Here is a 21791-nt window from a genome sequence, read left to right as displayed (position 1 = left end):
ACGCATGAACTAAAGGAAACATACAAAATAATATACAGATTCGTTGAACATGAAAAATACATCTGCATACCATATTCGTAAAGGAACAAAATTTAGGAAACAAGTAACTGACTACGAATAGTTACAAATGGTTGAAGGTCCAACATGTCCCCTCAAATGTGACACATGGTAGGAGCCTACGAGCAAAGAATAAAGTGAATTTGCTGCATGAATCCTAGTCTGACATGTGTCACCATCATAATGGCCTAAAGATCTAAGTTGATAACAAATAAATGAAACTTTTGGAATTTTTGATAAATGCTTATGCAAACCAACTCTCCTTTTTGCCTATAAATAGGAGGGTCTCTAATGTGATAAAGGAATGGTATAGAGAGATACATACAGAAAGAGACATCAGAGTTGAGAATATACTGAATGTTTTGAATCCATTTTTTATTCATCCTTAAAGTTCCCTTTTCAAGCTTTCTTATTATCCTTCCCCTTCGCATCCTACTCACATCTTCTAAAGATAAGACCATTATCTTAGTGTTTGCCTTATAGCAATATCTTGTAACTTTAAAAGATGATAAATTATGCAATTTTTCTAGTGTGTAAGCGCCAAGAGCACTCCGTAAAATTGGACTATATTCATGCTTTGTCTTATTTGTATAATATTAAGAAAACTCTTAAATGCTGATAAAGTGTAAAAGATTGTCTAATTAAAAAATAAAATGGATAACTAATATTGATGGTTGTATTGCCATCACCCACAATGTAATCTATTGGCTTAACACATTGTATGTTGAGGTCAAAATAATAGTCATCAATAAAATCTTGCTTGAATTATTCTTTGTGATGTATTTTTTTAATTCCATTGTTTGTTGTCCATTTGTTGCCTCTTTATAATCGGAATCATTTTCAAATGATTCTTGTTTATTTTGTCATGAACTAAATTTTAAAAATTTAGTTCATTTTGGCTTACAATGGGATTAAATTGCTTTTCCAACTCTCTTTGTAGTTGATTTTTCAAGGTATGGTGGAAGAATTCTTCTATCATTGATTCCTATGACCTAGAAAATATCAAAGTAAAATAAACTATAAAGAATCAATATAAAATAAATAGTCATTTTTTTAAATAGTATACCTGGAAATTGATGAAAGAACACAAGATATATTATACCATCCCTCAACATTAGATATACCACTAGGCCTTGTATTTCCATTCAACACTTGATTTTTATTAGCGACCCCTCTATTGGTAAATCACATGTTGAATGTAATTTTTGAATAAATTCAATGGAGTTGATACCTTTAACAACTTGATCCACCTTGGTATGTCTTGATACATACTTAGGATTATTGCCATTATCCTTCAATTCTCCATCATAGTAACATATCAAAGGCATATAAGATGTATTATCTTGAACATGTCGCCCTCGTTTTCCATATTTCTCTACGGAATTAAAAACACAAAATGATTTGATCTTATAATATAAACATTAAATCGATTTAAAAAGTGGAAAGAAAATATAGGATCTATACTATGGATGATTATATTACTGCTTCTTCCACTTTAATCATAGCATTGTTACTTGATTATATAATTGGATAGTTAGAAAAGTCTTTTCAATGGTCAACTAAAGAACCTAATAAAAACCCAAATGAAACAATTCATACCTAATCAAGGATGTAGTTTCAACCAACTTCCTAGTAAAGCTTTTCCCATCAAAACTACTACTTAATCTAGCCTTCCTCTAGAAGAACACATACACATATATATTATTATTTATTATAAATTTCTTATATTATTTTTTTTATAAAAGCATGTATATATATAATGAAAATAATTAAAAAATACTTGTATTTTTTACTTTATTTAAAATTTAAATTAGTATATTTTGTTTTTTCTTTTAATAATTTATTATTTTTTAAAGAAAATAAGTCGGATTAGATCAGATCCGAAGATCTGACTTACCGATAGGACTCGAATTCAAATCGAGTCATATCAAATCAGACGGATTGGATCTGACATGAATGGTATCAAATTGAATTCAAATATATATACCCTAATTCAAATCCGATCCAATCCATTTGCATCCCTAGCAACACTCTAAGTTCAAAGTCAAGAAAAAGATAAAGCAAATTTAGCCAAAACATGAACCACCTGATTTGCTACATGTGGGACATGGGATGTTGAGCATAAAGGAAGGTGTTGAAGTAGAGTTCTGCAGTTGGCAATTGTAATACGAAGCCACCATGGAGCATAAAGGAAGGTGTTGTGACTCCTAAGAAAAAAGAAGATCTAATAGAAAAGCTTGGCATTCAGTCTCCTCTGCCGATCCACAAACCAAGTGGAGCCGCCCTGGCGAAAAGGAAATTGCCCTTATGGCCACAAACAATGACACCAATTGTTGCCTTGCCATCTTTAAAAGTTGCATCCACATTAATTTTAACAACATCTGGAGGTGGAGTAGTCCAGAAATGTGAAGGAATAGCATGGACTAAATTAAAACCATTGGTGGAAGTAGTAAACTCTAAAGGAGGAAATTAATTATGACTGTAGCTTTGGAAATAACTCCGTAGGGTTGGAATGGAATATTGTCAAACACTAATTCATTAAGAGCCAGCCAAATTATTTTAAAGGAAGACACAACCTTTAAGAAAACATTACCTCATACTTGATGAGTTTAGTCATCTAAATGCCACTAATATAATAGGAGATCAGTGAAATGATTGAACACCATACCATTACAACGAAAGCTTAGTGGTGATCCAAACCAAATAGCCATCGTCCCTTAACAGGTGATGAAAAGATGTGTAGGAGATTCTACCTCCTCATGACATATAGGGCAATAAGGATCAATAGCAGTATAAAACCTAGACAGAATATTCTTTGTTAGAAGAAGATCATGAACACACTTCCATATAAACAACTTCAATGATGGCGTTAGAGATTTCAAACCCTATAATTTCTTCCATAAAATCTCTCCAAAAATATAATATGAAGTGGATACAGATGGTTGCAAAGAAGATAGACTTCAGGCTGCATGAGAGGTGTGATGCCCATGTGGTGTGACTGTCCATATAAAATTATCTGAGTGGTTTGTGGTCCAGATTGGAAACTTCACCTTAGTAATTACCCATTCAACAATTGGCCTAGGTAGATACATGAGTAATAGGTCACACCTCCACTCCATAGTATCTGGATCAATAAAGATGGCAACTTTCCAATGATTTGGAATAGAATATGCATGATTGGGCAGAAAAATACCAATACCACACCATGGATCATAAAATAAACCCACTAACTAGCCATCTCCAATTAACCACTTAGCATCTTGCAAGAGGGTATCTTTATTTTTTTTTTTTTGAAATGGCACTTCAACTAGCCAAATGAGAATATTTCTACTCTAAGTTCCAAAAATTGGCTCCCTATAATTATTTAGTATTAAGGCTGTGTTTGGGAACAATGTAAATGGAGTATAAATCCCAATTCAGGGTAAATTTGCATTCTGTTTCACTTTCGCCTGTGTTTGGCAATATTACATTTTTACATTGACAAATGACAGATCAATGCATATCTAATATATATATATATATATATATATATATATATATATATATGGCCCATCTACATTTAAAGTAATGATTTCAGGTCAAACCCCCTACATTTAGACATTTAGACACCTGAGACCATTAACTTGAAGAATAGCAAAACCTAAAGCCAACTACCATGTAGACACATGGCCACCTATGATTTTGTTTTCTCTTACTGCTTTTACGTATGTGTGATATCGTAACTTCTCAGATGTGAGAAGTGGAAAGTTTCCATTCTCAATCTCTTTCTAAAAAAGTACAATATCAAACAATTTCCGATCTTCCTGCACATTCGCTCTAACTGAACTTTCTACACATTCAACCATCTCCTCCCATTCTCCTCTCATTCACACGCGTGGTGTCCCATTTTTACAGAAAATAAAATTTCAATTCAACTGTCACTTTCCCATTTTTACGAGAAATAGAATTCAAATTCAACTACCCACTTTGAAATAGTAATTTACTTCATTGTGGGTAAACCCATGTTGCTTACTTCTACGAAACAAATGCACACATCTACGTTCTCAATCAATTTTAGTAAATTTATTCTCCATCTGAACTGCACCAAACTGCAAATTTTCTTCTCAAGCATCTCAATCAATCTCAGTGGATATGCATCAAACTACAATCTTTCAGGTATCAACTAAACCTAGCATTCTTCCTCTTATCATTTTTCTTCTAATCTAAAATATTAAAACTTTTCTGTAGTTTCTACCATCTTTGGAGCAATTCTATTTTAGTTGTGCAATTTCTCAGAGTTACGGCTTCTATAGTCTCTGGAGTGTCTTCTCTACAGTCTCTGCAATTTCATTTAGGTTTGTGCAATATTTAATCTCATTTTACCTTAAACTTATTTTGTGTGGATTTTTACAAGCTGACGACAACTTTTACCGTTATTGTTAGTGCAATATTTAAAACAGAGTACTGTTTGTGCAAACCGACAACTCTTTATTCATACTATTACTGCAAACATTCATACTGCTATTGTAAATAGACAATCAATCCTTTTGTTCACACAATTACTGCAAACCGGTCTCAATAGACCACCGACGGTGACTTTTGGGTAACCGCCGATGGCCGGGATGGTCATAGCAAGTAGCAAATTAGCAATAGTTGTGACCTGTTAAATTTCAGCCTAAATCGTTACCTGAGAAGAAAACTAGACTTTTTTTTCACTACTGGCAGCACCGGCTGCTATTATATTAAATATGAGATCACCGACCACCGGTGATCATTTATGAGTGCCCAGCGGTTTCCGGGAGGGTCATATGAAGGTGGAATACGACGACCCTATTTATTGTTAATTAGTGCAGAGATATGCCTGAGAAGACAGGTTCGCCTCAGACACAACAATGCATTTTTTTTATTTATTCAAGCGGCCACCGACTCTTAGGACCACTGTATAGGAAGCCGGTAACATGGTGATTTTTATAGACGACGATCGACTCTTTTTTAACGTTAGACGACATTGTTGGTTGTTATTACATGGATAGATGTAGTTTCTGATCACTGACACTCACTTATGGGTGATCGCCGGTGGCCGGAAAGGTCATGTAAAGGTAGAATAGGCCAGCCCTATTTATCGTTATTGCAAAGCGGCACCTAAGAAGACAGGTTCGCCAGAGAAGAAAATGATTAGGTTACTATTTACTACAGACGACCGGCGTTTTCTTTTTAGTGTTAGATAATGTCGTCGACCATTGGCGACCACATATGGGTGGCCGTCGGTAGCTGGGATGGTCATATGAACTATGTGTAGCCCGCCACTGATTTAGTTTAGAGTGAAACGTCGTTTGAGAAGACGATGGCTCACTAAGGATATACTGGCTATTCGGTCATTAACTAAAAGTATTGATTTCAAAATAATAATTAATAACTAGAAAAAAAATAACAGTTAATTAATAATCATAGTCATTAATTGAAATTCATGAATTCAAACTAATAATTAATTAATAAATAAATTATTAATTATTTATTAAGTAAATACAATTCTAAGGCGGTTGGAAACCATTTTGATTTGGAGTGAATTTTCAGTAATAATAACATTTACTATGAAAAAGTAATATTAACATAATTTTTAATACTAACAATAATATTATTATTACAAAATAATAATAATAATAATCAAGTGACAGCTTGACTGAGAATAACTGATTATTTGAATAATTTAATTTATTCAAATAAAAAAATTGATCAAGTAATTAAACTTGACTAATTCAATAAGAAAATAATTGAACAATTAATAAAATGTTTAAAAATTAAAAATTTGATAAAAGGAGAAATGGTTAAATAATTAAATATGATTAATTAAACAAATGATTCAATAGTTGTGAATCTCAAATGAAATAATAAATGGTGTGGTCCCTTTCTTCTAGATAAAATATAGTAAATCTCTTAAATGAAATAAAAATCTATTAAAATAAAATAACAAACCTAACCTAAATTTCTAACATAAATGATTTAAAAAAATTCAAATAATTCAGATTAATATCCCCATACTTAGTACGGGGAGTTTGGTATTCGTATATTTTAAAAGAAGGCTTTCGGGCCAAAGCTCCCTCCCAGTGAAACACGTGTCATCCCATTTTTACAGAAAATAAAATTTCAATTCAACTACCCACTTTCCCATTTTTATAGGAAATAGAATTCAAATTCAACTGCCCACATTTTCAGGAAATAGTAATTCAATTCATTAAGGGTAAGCACACGGTGCTTACTTTTAGGAAAACAAAAAAGTAAGCACACGATGCTCTCTCTATGAATCAATAATTACCTTAATTCAATTAATTTAACTGAATAAATTAATTCATTTACATAAGTAACAAATTGATAAGAAAAACAAAAAATTATTCAATTATGAATAAAATGATTAAATAATTCAAAACATTTACTTAAACAAAACATTATTAAATAATTAATAAATTGAGATAAGTACTATAATATGATTAAACTAATATAATTGATTATTCAATATTCAATGGATAGTTAAATAATAAAATGATTAAGTAATTTACTAATTAAGAATTAAATTAAGAAGAAAAATATTGAATGATTTAATTTGTTCAAATAAAACATTGATCAAGAAATTAATATTGATTAATTCAAAAGGAAAATAATTGAGCAATTAATAAAATGTTTAAAAAATAAAAAATTGATAAAAGGAAAATGAATAAATAATTAAATATGATTAATTAAAAAATGATTAAATAGCAAAAGTCAAATCCAACACCATGCATCCTACGTGTAATACATTAACTTCCCCGTACTTAGTACGGGGTCATTCACTAGTTTACATTAATAAAAAAGAAGTAAATTTGCATTCAAGTGGGCTTTTGATAGAAAAAAGCATATGCTTTATTGGAATTGGTATTTGCATCCATTACAACTAAAAGTCTGTTTAGTAATGCAAAACTAACCCAACTTTACAATTTATATGAAATGTTTTATACTCTACATATTTACATGTTTTCCAAATGCAGCCTAAGGATTTTAGTCCATAATGCATTTGGTTGAGTGACAAAACACCAACTCAACCGAGAAGAAAGAGATTTATTTTGGGTTTCCATTGATTGAAGTCCAAGTCCCCCTTCGGAATTGGGCTTGAGGAGAAATATCCATGAACAAGTGTGAAATTTTATATGTCCATAAGAATGCCCCCAGCAAAAATCTCGACAAACATTGTCCATCTGTTTACAGATTTCTCTTGGTAGTATGTGGGAATGCATAACATGATTTGCTAAAGCTTCTAGAGTGGACTTTATGAGGAAGGTTCATCTAGCTTGTGATAAAAGATTTGCCTTCCAGCCATCCAACTTTCTTTGAAGCTTGTCAATGAGAAATTGCTAATCCTGTACTCTATTTTTCGATTGAAACAATGGGCTTCCAAGATATTTTTCATCACCTTTATATGTCTTCTAAAGAAAATAACAGATTTTTGGAAGTTAATGAGTTGACCACATTAGTTACAAAATTCAGCAAATTGTGTTTTCAAACACTCCGCTTCTCTAATTATACACTTTCCAAATCATCAACAAATACAATTTTACGATCAAACAAATAAATGTAATTTGGATAAGACTTTGAAATACATAGACCAGTAATGGAAGAGAACAGTAGAAATAATTAACTCTCTCTATCTCTCTCTCCTTTTTTTCATTATTTTAGGTGATTTAATTATTTGTGATATGTTTATTAAATATTTTCTAAATTGTTATTTTTTACAGGTCGTGCTGGGTTGGGCCCATGCCAACCTTAGTATTAGGCCCAAATTTGGTCCTAAATTTTGTGGACTTGATGCAGGCCTAAGCCCAGGCTGGACCAAAATGATTATCCTAAGCAAATTGTTATCGGTTTATTAGATTAATGAGAAAATGAGAGAATAAAATAAAAAATAAATAAATATGAAAAAAGAGTAAACGAGTTTTAAGCAATTTAATGGAACAATTAAGAGGAGAGAAAAATAGTGGAGTAAGCTATTGGAGGAGAGAGATAATCAAAGGAGTTAATGATTAATGAGGAGAGATAATTAAAGGAATTAACGAGAAAGATGAGATAGTTAATGGTGAGTTATAAGGAAAGATAAAATTGTTAGAGTCTTAAAATCAATTGGCTACTTAAGTTATTTTGTTCAATTTTAAAAATAAAAATTAAAAAACAAAACACAAAATAGATAAATGGTAGGGGAGAAAGGAGATGCTTGTTGACATGGGAAGCCAAGTTTTAATACATAGAAGAAGAAGAAGAAGAAGAAGAAGAAGACATATGTTTATAATTTATAGAATCTGTATGCATTTCCTTAGCATATCCAAGTATTTTTCATATCTTTCGTTTGAATCCATGTATTTTCAAGACATATTCATATCCATATTTGAACTGTCCAATTCCAATACTCAATATCAATACTTTGATGCTTGCCCATTTGTTGTATTTGCTTTATAAAACTACAATTAGAGATTGTCCCCATATATACCTATAACCCCCAACCTTCATGACAATGAGATTTAATCGCTAGTATCCACTATAATCAATAGGAATGCTCATGGTTTGATTAATCAAATTGTGGGGAGCACATATTTAAAATGGAACAGATCCTTTCAATTTTTAAAAATTTTGTGCTGAAACCAAACCGAATCAACCAGCTAATCAGTTAACTAGTTTGGCCGGTGGTTAAGCAATAGTCTGGAGGCTTAAAAATGTATATTTGCATGCATGACTATTGGAGTAATAACAATAAGGGAAAAGTCCTTGAATCCATTAACAAAGTAATCAACAAAAATCAAATCAAGATCCAACGGTATTAGTGGAAGAGAAAGATGATTAGTTTTTATTTCTTTTTAATGTTCATGGGAGTTCAGATTGACGCCCCATAGGGTGTGCCCCGCATGCACGTCTCAGCATGCATTGGAAATATCTCCCCTACATGTCATGGGAGATGTTCCCAATACACGGCTAGGATGGGCTGTAGCCTGTAGGTAAGGATGCAAACAGATTGGGTCAGATCAGAGAGGTGATTCGAATTTGATCCAATTCAAAGATCCGAAATAGGGTTATTTGAATCTGATAAAATAGGATTGGACTTTGATTGGATTAGATTATGATCTGATCCATTTGCACCCCTAGCCATAGGGTGCGTGTAGTTCACACTCTGTGGGGTCCCAATGTGAATTCTATTCATAGGGCTACAAGGGAAGGGGTGTTGTGTTTGCCTGTTCCCATCCATACCCATAACCCCCAACCCTAGAGGGATTTGGATCCTAAGTCTCTCGCTATAGTCAAGCCTAGATCCTACAAACAAAAACTCTACATACGAAACATCCAAGTTGCATATTGGAAACATCCCATTGTATTACAACCAATCAAAGATTTTGAGATACAAGAAGAACAAATTAGAGAGAGCATGTTGCTATTTGAGCGATTTTGAGAGCAATTAATTTGATTGTTGAAGTCATCTATATTGGGAAAAGTCATACCATTTATAATAAAAAATAAAAAATAAAATCATACCAAATCCTTTCTAGCCAAAGTCTTCTCTAGGAAAAAAAGTTTGTCTATATTTGATTCAAAGGGCTATATGTGACGCATTAGCATGGAATATCTATGCAATAAAGACATTGCTGCAGACTTGGTTGTATGAATTTTGAACTATGAACTACTATGTAATAGTTTAATGTAGAAAGCATCTAAAACCATGGAGACCTTTTTTATAATTTTTTTTGTGAAAAGACATAAACGTACCCTTAGTTTTCATAAAGTGATTTAAACATATCTTGAGTTTTGCAAAAACTTAAATATACCTTTCCAATGTTATCTTAAATAACTTAAACAAAAATACTGTTTTGCCCCTTTGCTAAAATGTTAAACACCAGGGAAGGTATGTTTAACACCTTATTGGAGTGTAGCAATGGCAACAGGGCGGGTTTAGGGCAAGGCATCCCTTCCCCATCCCTGCCTTGTAGCCAAAATCCCCTACCTTGTCCCCACCCTATCCCCGGTGGCAGGATGGGTTTGGGTCAGGGCACCATTTCCCCGTTAGGAATGAAGAATCCCCAAATTTTCCCCACCTCAAAGAAATTACTTAAAAATCCATTAAATTTTAGGGGTATTTTAAATATAGAATTATGGGAATTTGGGGAAAATTTATAAATGTGATTATGGGATCTTACATTTTTTGGAATTTGAGGGAAATTCAAGGGTATTTTAAAAATTAATATTAAACCTTAAAATATTTTAATAATTTACCACCGGGTTTGGGGAATTATATGTAGACTGCCCCTGACCTGTCCCCAATTTGGAACAAAAATATTTTCCCCATCCTTGCCCCCTCCCCGTTTTCAATCAATGGCTCCATTTGGGATGTAGTGAAGCCCAGTTTTAATTGTGGAGAAATTTGCCATTCCTACTAGAGCGATACCAAAGGCTGCATGGAGAAATACCAATTGCTTCACATTTTCTGGATCAAATACCAAATGGCCCTTCCACTTTGTTCGGATCATTCTTTTCTTTCTTTTTATTGGACACAACGTGGTTTAGTTCTTTCAAGATCTTTGCCTCCACTCAAGGGTTTGTAGAAATAAACCAGAAGAACCAAGTGAAGGATGTGCTGGTTGCGTCTCGTTTGATGAAAAATACACTCAACATTGTGTTTCTAAGTAAAATATCTTTATCCCATGCTTTGGATAATAATTTAATATTCTTTCTTTTTGCCAGTGAAATGTTGAACATTGTTATTAAATCATTTCATTATTCTCCTCTAAGCAATTCTTCTTCATTACCCACCTCGCTTGACGTTTTGGATAAGTACTTAAACCTCCCCTCAAATTTAAATGTTACAAAGACCTCCCTTGACCTTTGGTGTAAAATCAGCTTACTGAGCCCTTCCATTAGTTGAGCTTAGAACTTAACAGAAATATTAATCTATTGCTCTAAACTTTTTAGAATGCCAAAATTACCCATGCATCATGCCTAGGTAAAATAATATCCCCTGACATTTCTGATAAGTACTTAAACCTCCCTTCACCTTTTGGGATGCAACAATGGCTTATACGTTTTAAGATTTTAATGAGGCAATGTTGAAGTTGAAGAGTTTAAATCAGCCAATTTTGGGAGTGAGTGAAGGACATACCTACAAAATGTTAGAATTAATAGGCATGCTTTCAGCACTAGTTCAAAGAGTGATGACTTAACTAACAATATGCCTGAATTGTTCAACAAGTGGATAATGGAAGCCAGGTACAAGCCTGTAGTGTCTCTTTTTGAGTGCATAAGGAGAAATTTGATGGTTAAGGTGATGAGCAGATATGAGAATGTTTCAAATGATAACAATGTCCTTCCAAAGTTTAAAGGTGTGGGGAGGTTTAAGCGATTATCAGAAACGTCAGGGGAGGTATAAGCGTTTTACCCAGCGTGATTCATGGGTAACTTGGGTAAAACTTAGAGCAATAGATTTATATTTTTGTTAAGTTTCTAACGTGCAACTAACGGAAGGGGTCAATAAGAAGATTTTACACCAAAGGTCAGTGGAGGTCTTTCCAACGTTTAAAGGTGAGGGGAGATTTAAGAACTTATCAAAAACGCCAGGGGAGGTATAAGTATTTTACCCTAGAAAAACCTGTTCTTGTAAGAAGTGATCTATGGTTTTCCAAACCTCAGCCAGCTCCTTCTCACTTCCAAGCCTTAACACCACAACCTAGGCATTACATGCCTATAGAATAAGCCTTCTGTTCCATTTTCTATTGCTACAGCAAGTTTGTTAAACAAGCACAGAGAAATGCTTCCACACCCAGACCAGCCTAACTCTGTTGGGATTGTCACATTGGGAATGTTCACAGTATTGACATTCTTCCTTTACCTCTATTGACATGTATGGTGGGAAACACCCTATTAAATCGCAGAAGCTTGTTGCAGGGAACTCCCAATGGGAACCAGCAGTCCCCTCAGACTTTCTCTACCTTGGACCCATTATTGAACCATCCAATACAAGAGAAAGCAAGAGATAGAAGGGCAAACTAGGATTTTCAAAAAATGAAATAGGTCACTTAATCGAGTCCAGATCTCCTGCCCGAGTCTACCCACATATAACATCGCAGCCACACATGGAGAACATCTCATCCTCCTATATAGTATTATGCTGGGGGAAATGTTCCCAATTCACGGGGGTAGTGTGTTGTGGGTAAACATGGACAGAGTTCTCGTGGGCAGGTGATCTGGAGTCTTTGCCATTTCATGAGAACTTGGACCTACTTTAATATCTAAAAAATTAAGAACTTGACAGCCACATAATCCCTTTTATTCCTCCAAACAAATCATTTATCACATAATATGGACATCTAAAGATTCAATAGTTCCCTTTATTCCACTTTTCACCTTCATGCCTATGGAATTGTGACACCTGAATAAACAAACAGACACAGACAAAAAATAAAATGAATGAATGAGAGAAAGAAAACAAAACAAAGATTAGTAGTTAAAAAGAAAAGAATGAAAAATGAAAAAAAGAACTGATGAAATTCAGGATATATCATTGACAACAGGTTATTAGTACAAAGAGAAGAATGAAAAAGAAAAAAGAACTACTGAAATCCCAGAATAGACACTGTTGACAAGTGGTAATTAAAGAGATGAAGTCTTACATCCACATTTCATTCCATGGGGCAATTCCTTGCCACAGGACTGAGCAACATAGACCACCTTGTCCACACTAATGGACTGCTCTACTTCCTTAGTAATATACATGCAGGCACATGGAATGTCAGCCTTCTTCACAACAGCACAACACCCTTGAGATGGGGGAAGCTTTGGGCCAGCCTTCAGAACGAATTGCTTACATTGTATCTCTAGGTTGTGCACATCACTTAGGCAATCCTGTGCTGAGACCTGATGGTTGGAGACCAGAAGTACTCCAGCCAAAAACAAGGCTGCCAAAGCCAAATAACGAATACTAGAAGCTGCCATCTCTCTCTTTCCCTCTAGTCTTGTTTCTTCCTCCTCTCAGTCCTCACTGCTTCTTCCTTCCTTTGCTGGATCAGGTCAATATATAGAGCTAGAGAAGGGAAACGCAGAGTTCACAATTACTCTCAAGTCCCCACAGTGCTATCTTGCTTTCCGTCTTTAGAATTTGCTTTACGCCCACTATGGATTTGTGCCTTGAGAATACGTTTTGGAAGTTTCAATTTTGAATGAATGTTAACTGAGATGGCACATTTAGCCTCGAAGAAAAGGTAGATGCTCTTAGGATAAAGGGTAATCTGAGTCATTATGGATCAATTAGGTAAAGTGGATTGGGATGAATTAAATGGAAAACCAATTTGAGGTCCTAAATTTGCATTGGTAATTCCATATTTGAACAGGAAGTTGTAACTGATCAAAAGCCAATCTCTGCCACGGCACCAGATTAGCTGCTCTCCTCAGAACCACAGTGCTAGCCAGTGGACTACATTTCATCACAAATTATGTGATTTCATGAACTACATTTCATCATCATCATCATCATCTAAGCTACATGAATCATGTTTTGTGATTCCATTCCATTCAATTAATTTTATATCCATTCTTAACTTATGGTGATGGCAAAAAAACCATTAATTGTTCGCTTATGAGCCCTTGAATCATTTCTTAAATTATATAAATCAGTTTCATGCATTATAATTGTTCATTTGATTCTTACATTTACATTTACTCTGTGCTTGGTTTGAAAGAAAAGGAAATGAAGGAAAAGATAGGGAAACAGTACCCTGCTTTTTATTAATACCACTATCCTCCCCTATACTTTCTGGCATAATTGCATCAGTACCCTGCTTTTTGTTAATACCACTATCCTCCCCTATACTTTCTGGCATAATTGCATTAAACTTTCTAAACTATTCTGATCTTTTAGCTAATTGACAAAGTGCACATTAACTGTTTGAAAATTGACTAACACTAATCCTAGTGTTTCTGACAATTGATTAATTCTACCCTTATTGCTAGGTTCCATTAATATTCCATCAAAACTCATAGGAACATGACATAATTTTTTTTAAAATCCAATTTTACCCTCCACTTCGACCTCTTTCGCTCATTCTATTCTCAAGAACTGCCCGAACTGCAGAGGACGAATGCTACAGGGGAATTGTAGTTACAACCTTTCCCCTCTTCCTTTTCCCTCTCGTTCTCTTCTCTGGAACCGCCGGAACTGCAGTTTCTTATGGATATCCCCTCCAGCAGAAGAGCTACTCAAGAAGATCAAAGAGCTCGAAGCTAGGCATGCCCACTTTAAGCAAGAGATGTCAAAGCTGATGCTTAGCACCACTGGTGGCACCGACTCCAAAATGGACCATGGGCATCAGCGCTCCCACTCTGTATCGCCCGATAGATCTAGATTAGCCGCTTCGAGGAGGAAAAGTGGTAGTGGTTACGAAGGAGTTGTTTCCTGGTGGCCCATCTTGTTCATGGGAACGATGAGAGAGAGAGATCCCATAATTGGAGAATAAACGCCGAAATGCTTTTCTTTTGTGCAGAAGCCAGAAGGGCCAAAATATTAACAATGTGCGCCTTCACTCTTCAGTATTATCGATGACTCCCCCTCATCTCTCTCACACTCTTGATCGATCGATCAAAGAGTTTATTATTAGTTTATAGGAAAAACTATAAAAATCACCCCATATTTCTGAGGAGGAAAAAGATTCCTGGAAAAATGGTAATGGCTACGAAGGAGCTGCTTCCTGGAAAAAGGGTTCCTCGTCTTTTAGGCATTTGTCGCCGATGCAGAGGGAGAACTGGAGCCATGATTTTTGAATCCAAGAACCGCTGTAGAGGTCGGAACAGGAGCCATGTTCTTTCAGGCATTCGTCATCGTTGCTTTCGGTGCCCTTCTCGTTCTCTTCTCCAGAACCGTTACAACTGTAGAGGTCGGAATAGGAGCCATAGTATTTCAGGCATTCGACACCCCTCTCGTTCTCTTCTCCAGAACCGCTGCAACTGCAGAGGTCGGATGTAGAGGTCGGCGCCCCTCTTGTTCTCTTTGTTCATCCCGTTTTACAAGGATTTGCAACCTAACCTAAAAGAAGATAGATCCGATCATCGTCCGCCGTTCAAGCAGTTCCGGCTAAGAGAATTTGAAGAGGAGGGAGAGATCCGAGTAAGGAATCCAAATCTGAGATATTTCAGATGTAAGATCCGGTCATCATTCGCCGTTCCGACATTTCCGACGAGGGAAGACGCACATTAATGATAAAAACATGGGGGCCGACATTGTACTCTTAAATGGTATCCACTTCCACATTCTCTTCCATATTAAAAGTATTTCCTAATTTAAAAATAAATAAATAAATTATTCTCTCCGTATCCATAACATTAGAGGGGGCGACATTGTACTCTTAATCATTCGTTTAATCTATGAATATCAAAATCAATACTTCTAATGAGGGCATTTTGATTAACCCACTTGATGGTGGACATGTGGACGTTGTCAGCAACACAGTGTCTAACTCGGCAGGATAACTTGCCAGTTCAACATGTGGTAGTTTATAATAGGTGCGTGGCCGAGCTGAGGCAAGCTCGGCCCATCAACAACAAATAGCTCACCTGAAATCGTCTTGCGTGCCATATCCGATCTAGTACCATTACCGAGACTACAGGAACAACTCGTTGAACCATGCGCCACAAGACTTGCGGGAGACTTGTAACCACCGCGCAAATTTAGCAACTAACGGACCACCATTCCCTCAAAATGCGGAAACAGCTCCGCATAAAGCTCAAAGACGTTGATTAATGACACCTGAATGCCCAATAACTATAAAAGGAACCCAAGGACACTCTAAAAGGTATGCACACTGAAGCTCTTGAACTCTCTCAGTGATTCTCACTAAATCTCCTTACTGACTTATGCATCGGAGTGTTCTCCTGGGTAAAACCTACCCAGGCACTCTGACCCTTGTTCCTTCATAGCATCTCTCAACTTGAATGTACAGATTAACAGTTCGGCAATACAGGTCGGCATTGCTAGGTTGGAACCCAATTCGAGCCGCATCGCTGAGACACGAGGGAGTGAGTGGATTTGTGTCTAATCAATTGGTGCGGTCTATGGGAAACTCAACTAAAAGCTTGTGTTTCCTTTCATTCATCTCTTTATCTCTCTAATTTTACTCAAAGAAACCTCTCAATGGCATCTCCCAGCAACCCTTTTTCCAATAATGTCAACGGCTAAATGCCAATGATCACAATAAGCCAAATTGACGTTCCTTAAACGCCTGCTGATGTTGAAGACAATATGAACATGCCACCCCCACCTCCTGTGGCACCTCCCGCGGTAATTGACATGGAGTAGTTTAATGATTTAGTACGATACGTCCACAACATGACAAAACAAATGCGATCGTGGGATAACAGATTTGTACTCATTACTGGACAACAACAGCAACCAATCCAGCAACAACAGTGATCACAAATTCAACAGCAACAACACCAACAACTGGCTCACCTGGACAATCATCAAATACTGCGAGGGAAGTCAACCTCGCAATAGCCAACAACATCCTTATCATAACTCCAATCGTGAAAACCAACCCCCTTAGTGAATGCGAAGCCAAATTTAGGTCCCAGATAAAGAATAAGTGGTGGTTCGAAATGAACAAGTCCCAACAGAGAGTCAAGCAGATGCACCAACCAGGTTCAATGCAGATAGTTCCACTAAGTATACCAAGAAGAAAAAACAAACACACCGAGCAGGAAAGAAAGTACAACTCGCCTGGGTCAAAAGTATTCATTTCCTTCCCCTACTTTTTCCTTCAAACCAAACATAGCATAAATGATCGAAGCTTTGTCAGCTTTCAAAAACAAGTTACCATTGTTTTGGTGGATTAGATTGGAACATTGTGAAGCCGTTGAGTTGGAGAGCACAAGAAAGTGAGATGACGACTTGACGAGTAATTATTAGGAGAATAACCAATTGATGCAAGTTGCGATGAACTTTACTCCCACAACTTGTGATGAACTTTACTCCTGCAATAAGCTTCAGCAACGATGAATTTCAATCTCGTTAATCGGTTTCGTATTCGGTTACGGAACTATTTTTTTGGTTGTTTCTTTGTAAATCCCACGCCAGCATCTTTTTGGTTCTTGTAATAAATGCCTATATATACTTGATTATTTTAATGAAGGATGTCACTTTTTCTCTTTGTCAATTTCATGTCTCTGAGTTTTAGGTGGTATCAAAGCTATGGGCCCTCTCGAAAAATTCTGATTCTTGAATCTTGTCCTTTTCTGCTTCTCGTCTTGCCTTTCTTGACTCTAGTCTCATTCTTTTTCTTGTTTTGCCCTTTTCTTTTGACATAAGCAAGGATGTCCGTGGATAAAAGTGGAAGCGCCATGTTCATTGTCGCCGCTCAAATCTCCTCTTTCGGTGATCGAAATTCACCTTTCTACCTCCATCCTTCTGATAGTCCTAGCACAGTACTTGTTTCTTGTCTTCTTAATGGAGACAACTGTATGACTTGGCAAAGAGCAATGACTAATGTTCTCAACGCCAAGAGCAAGATTGGCTTCATGAATGGAATGATTCAGAAGCCAGATCCGACGAATTAGGCAGAGTTCCTAGCCTAGTCAAAATGTAATTCCATGGTGGTGTCATGGATTTTCCATGTTTTAGCCCAAGATCTCCATGAAAGCATAACCTATGCTGAAAACGCTCAAGAAATATGGAAAGATTTGGAAGAAAGGTTCTCACAAGGAAATTCTCCAAGAATCTTTCATCTCAAGAGATAACTCATGCTGCTCAGGCAAGAAAATCTCCTTGTCTCTATTTACTTTTCAAAACTCAAAGGAATCTGGTATGAATTGTCAGCTTACATTGTTGGATCATTATGTACTTGCGGGTTGTGTACTTGTGGAATCTAGAAAAATTTTGTTGCAGAGCAGGAAAGGGATAAGGTGTATCAGTTTTTGCTAGGTCTGAATGAAAATTTTAACATCAGATCGAACATTTTGAGCATGGACCCTCTACCAAGCATAAGTAGAGTCTATGCACTTGTATCACAAGAAGAAAGACATCAGTCTTTAATTGCTCAACATGGTCCAATCACAGAGGTTGCTGCTTTTCATGTGGCAGGTCCAAAATTCAACCCAAAAGGAGGAAAAGAAATGTCCAAGATTCGTTGTGATCATTGCAAGAAACAAGGTCACAACAAGTACCATTGTTTTAATTATTCGAATATCCACTGAATTGGAGAACTCGATCAAAGTCCACATCCAAGAACAACACTAGCAATCAAGAAAAGGTTGTTGTTGGCATGAACTTAATCCAAGGAGCCTCTCCGATTTCTAGCCTATCCAAGGAATAGTATCAACAATTGTTAAGCACCATCAACAATCTGTCTAATTTTTTGAACAAAGATAAACATACTTTCTCATCCAACTTTGCAGGTAAAATCACTACCTCTTCTTGGCTTTTGGATAGTGGGGCCTCAGATCACATGGTTCCTGCTAATTCTAAATTTACTACTACATCTATTACATTGGCATCAACATTGAAGTCGATTCAGTTACAAAGTGAAATAGCGTTGTCTTCAGATCTGGTATTAAAGGATGTGTTATTCATTCTGGCATTTCCAATGCAATCTTATATTTGCTGATAAACTTACCAAAGATCTAAATTGTGTTGTATTGTTCTTTCCCACTTTCTTATCCCTTCAGGACCTGACATTCAAGAAGCTTATTGGTGTGGGTCTGATGCATCATGGGTTGTATCATTTCACTTCCTTTCTGCCATCATTTTCTTTACACAGTATCCATGCACATGATTCAGGCATATGGCATTCAAGGTTGGGACATGCTTCTTATGTGAAACATGCTTTGATTTTAGAATTGCATATTACTGTACCAAATGATGATTGTTGTGACATATGCTTTCGAGCAAAACGGACACGTCTTTCTTTTCCTATTAGTTATACTAGATCTAATGCCCAATTTACACTCATACATTGTGATATTTAGGGAGGCTATTGCACTCCGTCTCATTCTGGAGCTCATTATTTCTTGGCAATTGTAGATGATTGTACTCGAGCTACATGGGTAAATTTGTTACGATATAAATCAGATGTTTGTTCTTTTCTTGTAATGTTCTGTAAAATGGTGAAAACTCAGTTCAATTCCCAAAGTTAAGTATATTCATTCGGATAATGGATCCGAATTTCTCTCTGGACCAGTTCAAGATTACTTGACAAAACATAAAATCCTACACCAAACGTATTGCATAGACAACCCTGAACAAAATGGGGTTGTTGAGCACAAGCACCAACACTTACTTGAGATAGCAAGGGCCTTATGGTTCCAAGCACACCTGTTAATCGAGTTCTGGGGAGAATGTATTCTAACAGCAGCTTACATCATTAATCATTTACCTAATTTGGTACTTGCTAGAAGATCACCATATGCACTTCTTTTCAACAAGCCTTCTTCATATAATCATTTCAGAACATTTGGCTGCCTTTGCTATGCAAGTACATCCCGACGTGGGCGCGATAAATTTGATGCTCATGCCACCAAAAGTGTGTTTGTCGAGTATCTTAATGGTCAAAAGGGATATAGATTATATGAATTGACAACCAAGCGGATATTTGTGTCCAGAGATGTAATTTTCTTTGAACACAAATTTCCTTTTGCTGATGAGGACATGTCCTTGGACCCATCTCCACCATCAACCATGCCTCTACCAACAGTTGATGATACAATGGCTGATATAGTTCATAGTCGGACACCTAGAACTGAACCAGTTTGTGACAACTCACAACCCCCTATTAGTTCAGAATTGCTCGAACATACTAGTAACATGGACTTCGTCACTTCGCCAACTTCTGAACCTGTTGTGCCTTGCCTTCCAACCTCACATAACCATTGCCCACTTCGATCCAAAAGACCTCCTCCACACCTGACTGACTACATTTTCCCAACAATTCAGTCACAAACTAACTCATACAGCACCCACCACCCACCACCCAATCTTCAATTTTTTTAACTATGAGTTCAATTTTCCATACACAACTTGAGCCTTTTTGTTATGATGAAGCCAACAAACATGACTGTTGGAAACAAGCTATGTCAGCTAAACTAACTGCCCTTGATCGCACCCATACCTAGACCTTAACTAACCTACCACTGGGAAAGTCCCATCGGGTGTCGTTGGGTCTACAAAGTCAAGTACAAGTCTAATGGAACTATTAAGGGCTGCTGTTAGCACTTGATTTTTGCTCGGTCTGCAGCATGAGCCTCCAATTCACCCTAAACACACGATCAGACCCATCCGACCTCTTCAAATGTAGGAGATGCTACATCTCAGTTGGGAAGATAACCAAAAAATGAGCAAATGATTTTATAGATTTTTTATTTGTTTATATTTTTTTATTAGGGGAAAAATTGGAAATCATGGTTGAGTCCAATTCCAGCCTCTTCATGAACCAAACAACATCAATTGAATCCGATTAAGATTCATGTTTGAACCAAACAGGTAGGGGGATATAGACCATTCTGATTCCAATTCTAAGGAATTCCCATTCCGATTCCAATCACGAACCAAATGGACCCTTAATTTGTTGGACAATAAAATTTGTTGCCTTGTTTCCTACATCTACAAATTTCAGGGGCCAAACCATTTTTGTTCAATATGGGAGTTGTGAAGTGGTTTATGCTATTCAGGTGGAAGCATTGGCCATTTTGAAAGGGATTGAGTTGAGCTCTCCCCTCTCTACTAACATGATTTGTTTTGAAAGTGGTTGCTTGAACTTGGTTTAGGTCATTGATAGAGGAAATTAATAGACGACGAAGGAAGCTTTGTTCATTTGTTAAGATACTTCGGAAGTTTCAAAAGGCAAGAACTTCACTTTCTATATTAAAAATAAATCTGCTAATATGGTTGCTCATGAACATGCAAAAACAGGGTAGTTTTAATTTGGTTCCTTCCCTAGTTGGGCTGAGAGTAAAGCTATGGTAAGTTGTGATAGGGCAGGTACCATGGCATAAGTTTCTTCTTTGTTTATGGTTTGAATGAATATCCTTTTGGTTAGATATACATATCGCAAAACTTAAACCACCATCGGACAATAACCCCACATAAAAAAATCATGAAATTTGCTAGGAAATAATATAGTTTGTAAAACACGATTTGCATGAGACAAGATCCAAAATATAGATTCTATTTTCCCTCAAAAAAATTGTGAATTCCTAGCCTTCTATACCTAAGAACATGAAACATCAAATATGAACTCAAGTTTTGTGGATATCTAAACTCTTTTATTGTCTCTATGATAATTAATGTTTTTCAACCTGTTATTGGTGATGTGGATGGTTGAATGGTTTGAACCGTCACCGGCTCAATTTTTTAGTTTTGGGTTTCGAAAAACCTACTTTTTTTGTCAAAAAGGTTGATTTGGTCAAAATTCATTGGTTCCTGTGGTTGAATAGTTGACCAGCTCGACTTGGTACATGTATATACAAACTCTGGAAAGACCACAGTTTTGCACTCAGTTGTCTGATTGGGATGATTTTTTTATATATATTCGGGGTATCTTTTTGAGACTTATGCATTAAGGTGCCTTGACCCACTATATATTTTTACCAAAAGATGCCTTATTTGGATTCAAACCATTTATTTATAAAAAATAAAAAAATTAAGATATCATGGTCTGAGATATCTAACACGGATTATTGAACTGTTGATCTATGACCCAAAGGCAAAAATGGTTCAGCCT

General features: G+C 36.0%; 1 protein-coding gene and 1 long non-coding RNA gene across 2 annotated transcripts; one reads left to right on the top strand and one right to left on the bottom strand.

Annotated features, from left to right (window-relative positions):
* The first annotated feature begins 4099 nt into the window (after positions 1 to 4099).
* Positions 4100 to 8456, top strand: LOC148872209 (uncharacterized). Its single transcript, XR_016108231.1, has 3 exons — positions 4100 to 4212; positions 4285 to 4391; positions 7800 to 8456. It is a non-coding gene; the product is annotated as an uncharacterized LOC148872209 (long non-coding RNA).
* A 3883-nt stretch (positions 8457 to 12339) lies between these two features.
* Positions 12340 to 13073, bottom strand: LOC148872208 (uncharacterized). Its single transcript, XM_088967169.1, has 2 exons — positions 12705 to 13073; positions 12340 to 12463 (listed from the first exon to the last, which is right to left on the bottom strand). The coding sequence occupies exons 1-2, from the start codon at positions 13024 to 13026 to the stop codon at positions 12447 to 12449; spliced, it is 339 nt and encodes a 112-aa protein (XP_088823295.1). The 5' UTR covers positions 13027 to 13073; the 3' UTR covers positions 12340 to 12446.
* Positions 13074 to 21791: the final 8718 nt, after the last annotated feature.

The sequence above is a fragment of the Nelumbo lutea genome, chromosome 2 (genome assembly GCF_056320005.1).
Source record: "Nelumbo lutea isolate HS-2025 chromosome 2, American lotus-T2T, whole genome shotgun sequence".
NCBI lineage: Eukaryota > Viridiplantae > Streptophyta > Magnoliopsida > Proteales > Nelumbonaceae > Nelumbo > Nelumbo lutea.
The sequence above is the reverse complement of the archived record's forward strand: the minus strand, read 5'-3'. Positions and strand labels throughout refer to the sequence as shown.